The sequence below is a fragment of the Alligator sinensis genome, unplaced genomic scaffold (genome assembly GCF_000455745.1).
Source record: "Alligator sinensis unplaced genomic scaffold, ASM45574v1 scaffold358_1, whole genome shotgun sequence".
Classification (NCBI taxonomy): domain Eukaryota; kingdom Metazoa; phylum Chordata; order Crocodylia; family Alligatoridae; genus Alligator; species Alligator sinensis.
In genome coordinates, this window is record NW_005842121.1 from 1,420,344 (window position 1) to 1,432,266 (window position 11,923).

An 11,923-nucleotide genomic window follows, 5' to 3' on the forward strand; every position below is an offset into this window, starting at 1 on the left:
AGCCGATAGTCCCAGAGGGTGAAGACTTCTTCCTCTGCAGGGCTGGTACCTGTGTGGACAATCTATCCTTACCTACCACCTGATACATCTCAGCCCTGACTCAGAGTTCAGTCCTCATTTCCATTCAGTCCTTACTCACTCCATGAAAACTGCACACCAGGGTTATAGTTTTGGCACCTGGACATGTTCCCCAAGGTTAGCGAGACGCTACTTGTTTTATAAAATAAAAATTTTACAGAGGATGCTGGACACAGAAAATCTACAGTCCATACCGTCCTCAAAAGACCAAGACATCTAGTCCACCACTATATTACCAATTTGATAAGCAATGGAAGAGGGAGAAAGGCTGCAAGTATATGCCTGAGTAATAACCATATAGGAAAATCATATAAGGCTCTTGTCTTTTCTGAACTACTGTGAAGTGTTGCTGTGCCATGTTCAGCAGCTGTTGCTATCCATCCTCAAGGCAGATGTATTCACAACTTGTTTAACTGCAACTGTGCTACTGGAAGTGAGGAGGAACATAATTAACATGGCCAGCGCTAGCTAAGAAACGCGAGCAATTACTATACAAATCAAAAATGCTATAGACGCCACGCTGGATTTCTGCTGCATTATATAAGGGTCCTAATTTGAAACTGCAACGGATATGAAAAAATGTGATTTTTGCATTAAGGAAGAGTAAGGTCCTGTAATGTTTCAATTTGTTCTGAGCATCCCCTTCAGGGAATGTGGCAACCTGGGAACTGCATGTTGCTTATGAATATGGCATAAAATGTGTTTTATAAATTTGAGGGATTACTTGCTATGAAATTATATTACAAAAGTGGTTAAAGGGACCATCAAGAAAGGGAAACCCAAGACAAAGCCCTCTGAAGGTTTTAAAGAACCAGCTGAAACCCGCAAAACAGTTGCTATTAAATTTTTATTGCAAAAGTGTTTCTTTCAATACAGGATTTTTAGTTATCCTTTGACCGAATACTTTAACGGAATCAAAACTTCTCACCTTCAAAAAAACTATAAGGCTGCCCATGTGTCCAGGCTTAGGAATATAAATACATATTTTGTCAAAAGTCTGACCTTGTGACTTTATAGTCATAGAATAAGAGGGCCCTTGTATATATGACTAAGGGCCCTTGTACATGTGAGGAAATTGCCCCTTTTAACTATTTAATTGCAGGTGGTCCCAGACAGTGGGGACAGTGCACAGGGCACTGGAAGCCTGCCAAGCCCAAGCTTCTCCAAGCACAACCAGGCTTCCAGCGCCCCGTGCACCGTTGGATCTGGTGGGTGCTGCCTGCGAGCTGGGGCTCCACCACTGCCGCAATGAGAAGCACCTGGCCCCCCTGCAGCTCAGGGGCTGCACAACATGGCAGCAACTCATGCAGGCAGGCTCCACTGAGCGGTGTGGGGCAGGGGGAAAGCAGAGGGGCCTGCTTTTAATTTTTTTCTTCTCCCAGAGCCTGCCTGCATCTCCCGTGGCCAGGGAGTGACCTGCTGGCAGGTCACACAGTCCCTAAGCTGCAGGGGACCCTCAGGAGGGGTTTCAACACTGACAAGTGCAAGGTGCTGCACCTGGGGGGGAAGAACCAGCAGCACACCTACAGGCTGGGGAACGCCCTTCTCATCAGTGCAGAGGCAGAAAAGGATCTTGGAGTCATTATTGATGCCAAAATGAACTTGGGCCGACAGTGTGGGGACGCGGTCAGAAAGGCCAACTGTACCTGGTCATGCATCCACAGATGCATCACGAGCAGGTCCAAGGAGGTGATCCTCCCCCTCTATGCAACCCCGGTCAGGCCACAGTTGGAGTACTGCGTCCAGTTCTGGGCGCCGCACTTCAGGAGGGATGTGGACAACATGGAGAGGGTCCAGAGGAGGGCCACCCGCATGATCTGGGGGCAGCAGGGCAGGCCCTACGAGGAGAGGCTACGGGACCTGAACCTGTTCAGCCTCCACAAGAGAAGGCTGAGGGGGATCTGGTGGCCTGTTACAAACTAGTCGGGGGGACCAGCAAGCATTGGGGGAGTCCCTGTTCCCCCGAGCACTACCAGGAGTGACAAGAAATAACGATCACAAGCTGGCAGAGGGTAGATTCAGACTAGACATCAAGAGGCACTACTTCACTGTCAGGGCGGCTAGGATCTGGAACCAACTTCCAAGCGAAGCGGTGCTGGCTCCTACGCTGGGGGAGTCTTTAAGAGGCTGGATGAACATCTTGCCAGGGTCGTTTGACCCCAGTGCTCTTTTCTGCTACGGCTAATGATCTGCTCAGGTCCCTACGAGTGCTTCCCTCTGCTGTGGTGGTAACCCCAAGGTGCCGCCACAGCGAAAGGAAGCACTGGGGGGCCCCTGCTGCACAGGGCCACCGGCAGCACGCCCCCCCCAGCCACGGAGAGATAGGCAGGCTCCGGGAGGGGGGAGAGAAAGGATCAGGCTTCTCATTGCTTCCCCCTCCACCCCCCCCTCAGTGGAGCCTGCCCCCTCCATGGCAGGGAGCCCCAGTACTTCATTCTAGCTCTGACTTGCCTGCATATCTGTTTGAAATGCCTCAGATTGCAGAATAAGCATGTTGTTATTATAAGTCCTGAGTGCTCTGGATAGACAGAATAAGCCTATTATTATTATTATTATTATTATTATAGATATCCTGATCCTAGAGGAGTCTAGGTTAGAGCCATTTAATCTCCCAGTGGCTCAAGTCCAGGATCCAAGATCTAAAACATCACAGTCCCGAGGAAGAGGAGGTGATTGAGTGAATTCGAGAAAACCAAGGGTGTGTCAGTAAGAGAGCGCGCAGGTTGTGAACAGGACAGACCAGCTCTCCTAGTTCAGAGACAGAAGCAAACTAGACCTCCCTGGGCTACAAAGGGAGAAGTTAAGATTGCATACGGAATTACTCCTCTAAATCTATCCTGGAGTTATACTATTTTTCTAAATACTTTGTGCCATTGAGGAATGCACAAATTAATGTTTCACAGCTGCTGTTCCTGTTCTGCTGCAAACTCGTGCAGTCATAGGCTCCCAAAGGGAAGTTATTACAGGTGCCAAGCCAAACTGGATCTGTGTCAGAAACAAGGCTGGAAACAGGGCTGCAGTCCAGCGATCCATTCGGGGTGGCTGAACCAAATGGCTGCACACAGAGCCATGTGCAGGCAGCCACGCAGGCCCCCAGAGGGGTCAAAAACCTAATCTGCCCTGCAGGCATTAAAAATGCACACGGCTGACCGGCTGGAAAGCATGGCTTTAACAGCATAGTTCCAGCTCAGGCAGCAGTTGAGTTTAGCAAGCATAACTCTTGCTTTCAGAAAATAGAGAGTCAATCATCTGGAAAGTCAATTAAAGTAGAAAGTTTTGTATTAAGAAAACTGTCAAGCCGTAGCTGGATTCTGCTCGTCAGCAAGGGAACTGTGTTTTTTTTAATCACTAGTGCTTGGAAATTTTAAAATACTGTCATACATTTCTGTTTTCAATATTTGCTCTACTATAATTATAGTTTTCAGCACTTCATAATGAAGTGTTTATCTTGAAAACTTGATTACCTAGAATAATGGCGACATTAATTATTCCGGATAATCAACTACTGTAGATAGAAAACTTATGTCCTATGGAGAGGCTCCATCCTGATCATGACTCCTTTCATAGCCCAATTCTTGATTTTTGGAGTGTAATTTGTCAGGAAAAATGAGACAGAGATTAAGTAGCTGAGTGCATACATCCTTTACTAAATAAGAAATCCGTAATACTTACCATTGTGCTTTGAAACCGAGTAATATATGGTTGTATGCAGGAATAAGGTTAACACAGAACAATTTAAAATACAACAGCTATTGCTGATGTTCTTCAGAAACCACATAACATACTTCCGAACTGTCTCCTCACCTCCGTTTAGGGATTTCCAAAAGCTTCCCATTTTGTACAGAGCACCCTTTTAAGGTGTGTTATTCAGCAATTTTCCTCTGAGAGAGAGCTTGAGTTGTGATACTCAGCTTGGCCTCTGGCTCTACCAAACTCCATCACTGCTCTGAAGCTAGCTGTACAATTGAGCTCAGGAAAGTTAATCCCTGCTCCTTGTCATGCAAGTAGCTTCAACGAGTGGACACAACTCAGTTGCCATCCTTGGTGGCTTCCCACAGAGCATGTGGCTTTGGAAGACCTGCCAGCTCTCTGCTTTAGGCCCCCAGACACACTGGTTTTAAGCCCTTCCTCCAGGATATAAACCCTCTGGGGCTTCTACCTACCAACTCCAGATGCTAGCCCATGCTGAAGCCAGTACTGCTGCATCTCTGCTGTTGTTCCCTGTAGCAGCTGGGTTAAAGTGAGTACCAGGTACATGTGCCTGTTCTACAGTCGCATCTTTTTTTTTTGCTGTGTAGCTATAGCCGAAGTTTTATAGATAATGTAAAGGTGCTTTTTATATCAATTAACTAACTGATACACCACACATACTAACGTGCTTATTAGCATGGACCCAGCTCAGAAAAGTTTAGCTTGGACCTATAACTTTACAGACACAAAGTAAACTAGTTTTTAAAAAAATAAATAAAAATAATTTTAAAAGCTTTAAAGCAATGCAAGGGTCTACACAAGAAGATATAGTTTAAGTAAACTGATCCAAGTTATAAAGGCAGGCAATTTATGTTTAGACCAGCCAAAGGCAATGTCCTATCTATACAGAGCTTTACAAATTTACTAATTAATTCATACTAGCTTACAAGTTTTAACTTCAGAACTCATCATACGCTTTTCAAAGCTTTGTGTAGACTTTACCAGTAACTAGACAGTCTCTCTCAAAATGATGCTGCTGATCTGTAACCATTAAGCTGATTGCATGAGTTCTTTCAGTACCTGAATGACTCAAAGTTAATTTTTAACAAATTCAGCGCAAAGGAATGTTTCTAAATTAATAATTACATGTTATATTTGCACAAGAAGGTTGACAAGGTCTTCTTGTGTTTTGATCTTAGTTTTGTAGTTTGTCAATTTTATTTTGTAAAAAGAACAAAATTTGAAACTATTTAGGGCAAGCCTCTTCTTTTCAGGTATCCAGTCCTGAGACTGTCCCATTCTACAGCACCATTGCCAGCCATCTTTCAGTTAACAGAAGACATCCTCAGATACAGCAAACAGATGAATCAACAAAGTCAGCCTTAAAAGAAATACATGGATTTGCACTAAAAAAAATTGTTCTTCAATTTGCATTAAAACTGGAAATGCCCTCCAGCATGTGTATGATATATATATTTTATTACACTGCAGTGGTAACAAGAAAGCCTTTACAGAACGAGATCCCACTGTGCCGGCCCAGAAAAAAGTAAAAATGGTAAGTGCCCAAAGAGCTCACCTGCACCAAGCAATGGGAGATAAAACAAACCAAGGACTGGAGAATGATTTAACAATACAAGTTTAAGTAAAGCTATCTATTCTGCGCTCTTGAGGATCAGACTAATCTTTCAGGGCATTTTTACATGTGTTTTGGAATGCGGCACCAGGCACTTTAATGAGCAAGCCGTGCTAATTAAAAGCACCCTCGTGTCACGTGCATCAGCATCCCTGCGCTGAAGAATGGCAGCAGGGCGCTTTGAACTAAAGCTCATCAAACGTGTTTTAGTTTAAAGTGCCCTGCTGCTATTTTTAAAGCGCGGGGATGCTGATGCATGCGACATGGAAGGCTGCCAGAGTGCATCAATTTCCATGCTCCAGGAGACTTGATTAATCAAGTCTGCTCTGACACTCTGGATTTCCAACACATCAGAGCAGACTCCCCACATGTCTACAGAATCTGTTTATAATTAAGAAACGCCTAAACAATTTATGAACATGAAGGTCCGGCCACATTTTGCCTTTGGCCTACTCCTGCAGTCTTCCTAGCTTTTGGTGACACAGCAGCGGGGCTGGGAGCCTTAATAGCCTCCTACATTTTAAATGGTTACAGTTTCTGAAAGCAGTTTTTCTAAAGGATAATTCTGAAGTCTTACATTTAACAATAAGACATTACAGAAAACAGTAAGTACCATATTCTGTCATGCCTCTAGCAAATTCTGTAATTGTGGAGTTACCAATTTACTACTTTTGACTCCAGTGATTGAACCATAACCATGGCATCTCAGTAGAAGCTGATAAATGAAACCTGTTTATTTGCTCTCAGATCAGAGGTGATATCTTCAAATTCACCAGAACTTGAATGCCAACTCCTATTCCCAAGAGTACTCAGGCATGTTAGTACAAAGTTATGGGGGAGGAATTATATTTTAATGTAAAAGGAGTTCTGGTTAAAGGGTTTTTTCTATCTATTCGGCCATCTTTCAGATAAGAATGTAAAAGGGGCATGTAGTTCTCCCTATGGCAGATGAGTACAGCTGATAACACTGGTCTGTATTACTGCCAACCGCCACACACAAGACAACAAAGGGAAGTAAAAAGCAGACAGCATAAAGTCAAGGAGTTGAGGAAAGACAAAGGAACAGACAGCATTTCCAGAAGGGATCAGATGGCTCTAGGAATGCAAAACACAAAACATTTAATTTTTAATTAAATTGGTTCAGTTACAGATGTCCAGCTGGCTCCCCCTCTCTGAATAAAAATTTTCACGCTAACCACAGAACACCGAATGGTGGTAGTGGGAGCAAACGGAGTCCTGTTCATTTGACTAAATTGATCCTTGACAAAGCTGTAAGCAGACTGTCTGCAGATTCATGAGACAGAATATTCATTTCTTGCTCACCATAACATTTTGGCAATGCAATGCATAGAAATGTAGTGGTTTAAAAAACACACCCAAACAAACAAACAATCTTAAATCGTGCCAAAATTTAGCATGCTAAGGTACGTGCTACCTCTGCCAGATTTTACCAGGTTCTAATTTTCATATATGCAGAGTGTAAGCAAAAAACAAATGAACACACCCAAGTCACAAGATGGCACAACTAGGATTGATGGGTTAAATATAAAAAGAAAGGCTTTGTTGAAAAGGGAAAGGTTCGTTATGAGTTCCGCTCAGTTTTGGAATGGTCTAGTCTTGCAGGGAAACTAAGAGCCCGTAACCCGTGAGGGTTTAGAATTAGACTGACAACGCATTACAGAATTCTAGGGAACAAGCCTAAAGGTAGGTGGACTTTTTGACCAAACTCTCACCATGTTATTTCTGGTAAGCCTCATTTACATGCAAGAGTTACCCAGTGCAACTTCAATATACAGACAACCCCTGACTGTACATACATGACTTGTATGATTTTAAAAGATGTGCAGGCCTGGGACCCAGCTGACCCAGCTGCTCAACAATTCAGCTTTGCCCCTGGCTTGCTACATGCAGTACTATTAAGCTTAATGAAATGACACAGTGTGTATAATCAGAGAGCTAGTGGGCTGCTCAGACCAGCTAGCAGAGGGGGAGTGTGCAGAGGCTACAGTCTACCCAAAGCATGATAGAACAGGTACCTCTTTTATACCCATGTTATACACTGGATAACTAGAGAAACAAATCAGATTCTAATGATTCTACAGGAAAAGTAATCACCAGTTAGTTACCACACAGGTAACCATGCAGGGGTACCCTACTGTGCTACTCTGGTATTTCCCTGAAAGACTGTGTTACTTGACTTATCTGCAAGGCCCTGCTCATTATAGTACCACTTAACTGGATTGCCAAAAATATCTTATCCTGGGTTTTACCACTTCCAGGAAGGGAGAGGGAAGAGACTGGGGTGAGGGAGAACCTGATTAGAAGACAAGACACAGTTAAACTAAGGAGAAGCCAGGGGCAGGGTGGACTGCTAGAAGCTGAAGTTTTGGTGAGCCAAGGTTTTGCAAGACAGTATAAGGGGCAGAACCTCTAGTCCAGTGGTGCTCAACCTTTTTGGTACCAGGACCCATCTGTAAACAGTGATGGCCATTTCCAACCCTGTAAATAATTTATGTAGGAAACAGCCCTCTGGCCCACAGCCCCCCCACCCCTGCTGGTGCCCCACACTCTTGACTTGCTGCCCCTCACTCCTAGCTGCCAGCATGTGAGTGTGCTGCTGGGGGGGGGGGGGGGGGGGAAGACCCCCGATTTGTGCACCCACAATAGGGATGGGGGCTGTAGCCTGGCTGGACCAGCATGGGCAGAAGCTGCCTCCATGGCCCAGTGGGCAGGACTTGGCACTGGAGGGCAGAGTGGGCCGGCGCGACTCATTGCTGCCACTGGAACCCCCGGGCCAGCCATGCCGCCAGCAGCATGAGTAAGAGACTGGGGGGGCGGTGACGCTGCGCTGCTTTCTCCCACCGCCAGCCGCTCGTGCGCTGAGCTGAAGCTGTACCCTGCTGCCATGGCCCAGCCACCAATGCTGTTCCTCTCAGGCCACCGCTCTACCCCAGAGAGAAGGTGGAATGGCAGCCAGTATTGCCTCTGCCCCCCTGCCCCAATACATATCCCCTCTCCCCCCCACCCCATAGATTTACCTGCAGGGAGCTGTGGGAGCTGCTCTCCACCGCTACCTGGCTGGGCACACACACACATGCACACAGCACCCCCTGCCTGATCGCCCTCCTCTGGCTCCATCCAGCCCCATGCAGCACACCTTGCAGGCTAGAACTCTGCCAACCTGCAAGGGGAAACCTGTGGTTTCCCACATTTTTCTCCTTTAAAGGATAATCCATTTTTCAAGTTTGTTGATCCATTTTTTAAAGTTTGTTTGCAACCCTTTCATATATTCTCGCCACCCACTTTAAGGTCACAAACCGCGGGTTGAGAAATGCTGCGTTCCATGCCAGGTGGCACCTTTGTGCCCGGGCCAGTGGGACTGGCCACATGCACCACAGACCAGGCGAGGCCAAGGGACCCGATATGGGCCAGAAAGAATCTCTTGGTGGCTCGTATCCAGCCCATGGGCCATATTTTGTCCATGCTCAAGTAAGAGAGTACTGTAAAAGCTAGTTGGTGTTTCTGTTGTTTTCCAGACAGTTTAGTCTCAACTAGGCCTTTACAGGTATGTGGTCCACAGCACATGTGGCCACCTCTTCAAAAGTCACATCAAAGAGAGGCCATGGATATTGAGGAATAAATGACTAAATTATTCTCTCCCCTACTGAGTTGTTTCTCCAAATCAAATGAGACAGGTTAACAGTGGCACTGTACAGGGAACCGACATCATTCTTGACCACATTTACCATCTCTGTGGTTGAACAGAAACCTTTAGTCTTAACTGCCATCAACATGGCTGCTTTTCCCCACTGTTTTTGCAAGTGGAGCCCCATGTTGTAAATCATACCAACATACAGGAATCCAATATGGCCACTCTCGAAGGAACACACTCACTTAAAAAGTTTTAGAACTGTATTCATGGCAACCAATTATGATGTCATGGAGTGGTCAGTCTCTTGAACTGACAATGCCCATTAAAGAAATCAAATTATCACTATATTGTAAACCAAACCAAGTTGTATGCTATGGCTAATTGCCAGTGTGCCACTGGTAAGCCATCATCTTCTCAATCTGCATTAATTGCTAGTTATCTTAGAAATGATGACTAAAATCAAAAGTTAATCACATTCTCATCCACAGAGATGGTACCTGCAAATCAGCAAAGTGGTTATCTGTACTATATCTGCCCTGTGGATAAACACAGGACTTTTGTGCCTGGTACTGCCAGTCTGAAAGTTTTGAGCCCTAAAAATCACTTCATATAAAGATACAGGCACACAGGAGACCCTAATTCCTTAAAGTTCTCAGGGGTTCCATTACGTACAGAGGTTTAATTAGGGGGTGCAGTCCTCACTGGAGCCATGCCCCATACACAAACTGCTTACACAAGTTTAAACTATATGTGAACATGAATTTCCTGAATATGATTTGGTTGTGCAGATTTATCACAAAATTAGGTAATAAGGTTGGTATTGGATAGTCTAAAACACGTAAGGTATCAGTGGGATGTACAATGAGAAGGATGCTTTGCACAGGGAGTAGGAGGACCTTGTAATAAAGTGCAAGTACAAAGAACAGGATGTGTACAACAAATGGAATTTGCTGTGATCGCTGTACAAAAGGAGAACTCGGAAACCCCTTGGAACTGCCGCTGGCCTCGGGGATGCTATATGCACGTTGTACCTGCACGTTCCCGTTGGTCACGTACATTAGCAAAGATATGCTTCACAGGTAATTAACTTGGCAGGGCCTTTATCACCAAACCAAGTCCTGTGGTCATTCTTTCTACAACATCAAGGTCTTCAGGGAACAAGCGCTAAATTAAGTGCAGCAACAGCAGCACAGGCAGCACTCCCAGTGCATTGCTCATACGCTGCCCATACAAATGAAACATGACAGAAGGGCATGCATTGGGGACAGAAGCATAAGAATGTAGAGAGTTTAGATACCTGCGCTTGCTTAGAAGCAGTACTTACATAACTGAGAACTGAGTGTGACATGTGATTTAGAGAATTATTTAATTAAAAACAACTCAGATTTTCTAACCATCAAGATGACGTTATTTGTTTGGAGAACAAGCGACACTCAAACCTGTTTTTAATTAATAAGGTCTTAGCAGAAGGGCTCAGTTTGCAAGAACACCCACCACATTCCTGTTGTGTACAAAAAATGTTATCTAGTAAGAGATTAAGGGACTGAAATGATCATGGACAAGAGTAATTTATGGGGGTTAAACTCACTCTCAAAGATGGCTCTATGAACTGAGGCTGGTGTTACTGAGAATGTGCAACATTGACCTAAACTTTTCCCACTAAGGGAGACTCCAAACCAAATGCCATTCAAGTGATCCAGCCCAAGTATTTAGCGTGATATTGCAGTTCATCACTGTCAAAAGCAAAAGCTACAGAAGCGCTACCAAGCTCTGCACATAGCCAAAACCAAAGCCATTTCCCTTCCACCAGAGGATCTCAGACATTCCCTTTACAGCTTATACATGTACAGGCTTCTGTGCTTTGAAGGAAACTGTAGCCATCAAGGTCCAGGAAATACGAAAAGCAGAGGGTTTTTTGGCAATAGCTTTTATTGGATCAACAGTACAGTTGCGAGAGAGGCAAGACAAGCTTTCAGACACAAAAGCCTGTCTAACCTCTCTCCTAACTATACTGTTTAACACACAAATCACCAGAAAGGCCCTTGCTTCTCACATAGAAGGAAACTGGAAGTTTCCTCCCAATATCAACTCTTTGCCTTTGGAAGAAAAACGTTCGAAGTTTGACGACTTTGTTTTTTTGGCATGACACAGAGGACCTGGTTTCGCCCATTCCTCTGTCTGCCAGACTGTATCTGACCTTCTGCAACACACACAACTTCCTCGGGTCAGTTTTCTTATCTATGAAATAAAAGCATCTTACTGCTAATGCCATTCATTTAATTTCTCGTGCCCTGACATGGCAGGCCCTTCATGGAAACAAATAAGTGAGCGAAGAGGGCACCTACCTGCTCAACACCCTTTACAAGAGGCGCCTTGTTTCCTGAGCCGGCATGCTCGTTTTCCCAAGGCAGCTTGTTTTTCCCTTTCCCTGCACTTAATACTCTTCGGGGACACATCCCCTGATCAGCGTACGGGCCGTGCGCGCCCAAGTTCGGCGCCGCCTCCCCCCTCGTGCAATCCCCACAGTAACTGTGCGCGCTCTGAGTCCTGTTGCCTGCCAACAACCAATCCGTGTCAGCGCCGGGGGGCAGGTGGGATCCCCGCCCGTGGGCCGAGGACGGCAGGGGCACCGCGTACTCCACGAACCCCTGCTCCGTCAGCTTGGGCAAGGTCTTCCTGGCCAGCCGGGCCTGCACGGCATTCATCACGCCGTCCCCGTCCTCCTGCAGCTCCACGGCATCCACCGCCTTGAAGAGGAGCTCGGCGTTGCCCGGCCCCATGGCCGAGGCCAGCACGGCGAAGGCCTCCAGGGCAGCATGGCGCACCCGGCGCTTGCCATCCACCAGGGCGGGCGCCAAGCCGGCCGCCAG

At 45.8% G+C, this 11,923-nt stretch overlaps 1 protein-coding gene across 1 annotated transcript in view; it reads right to left on the reverse strand.

The window, feature by feature from the left end:
- The window catches only part of TOGARAM1 (TOG array regulator of axonemal microtubules 1), a gene marked incomplete at its 5' end in the record, with an annotated part of 59,332 nt that extends 47,409 nt beyond the window's left edge, over positions 1–11,923 (reverse strand). Inside the window, one exon of the mRNA XM_014520482.2 lies at positions 11,399–11,923. Within this exon, the coding sequence (XP_014375968.1) occupies positions 11,399–11,923 (525 nt within the window). The remainder of the gene's footprint in view (positions 1–11,398) is intronic.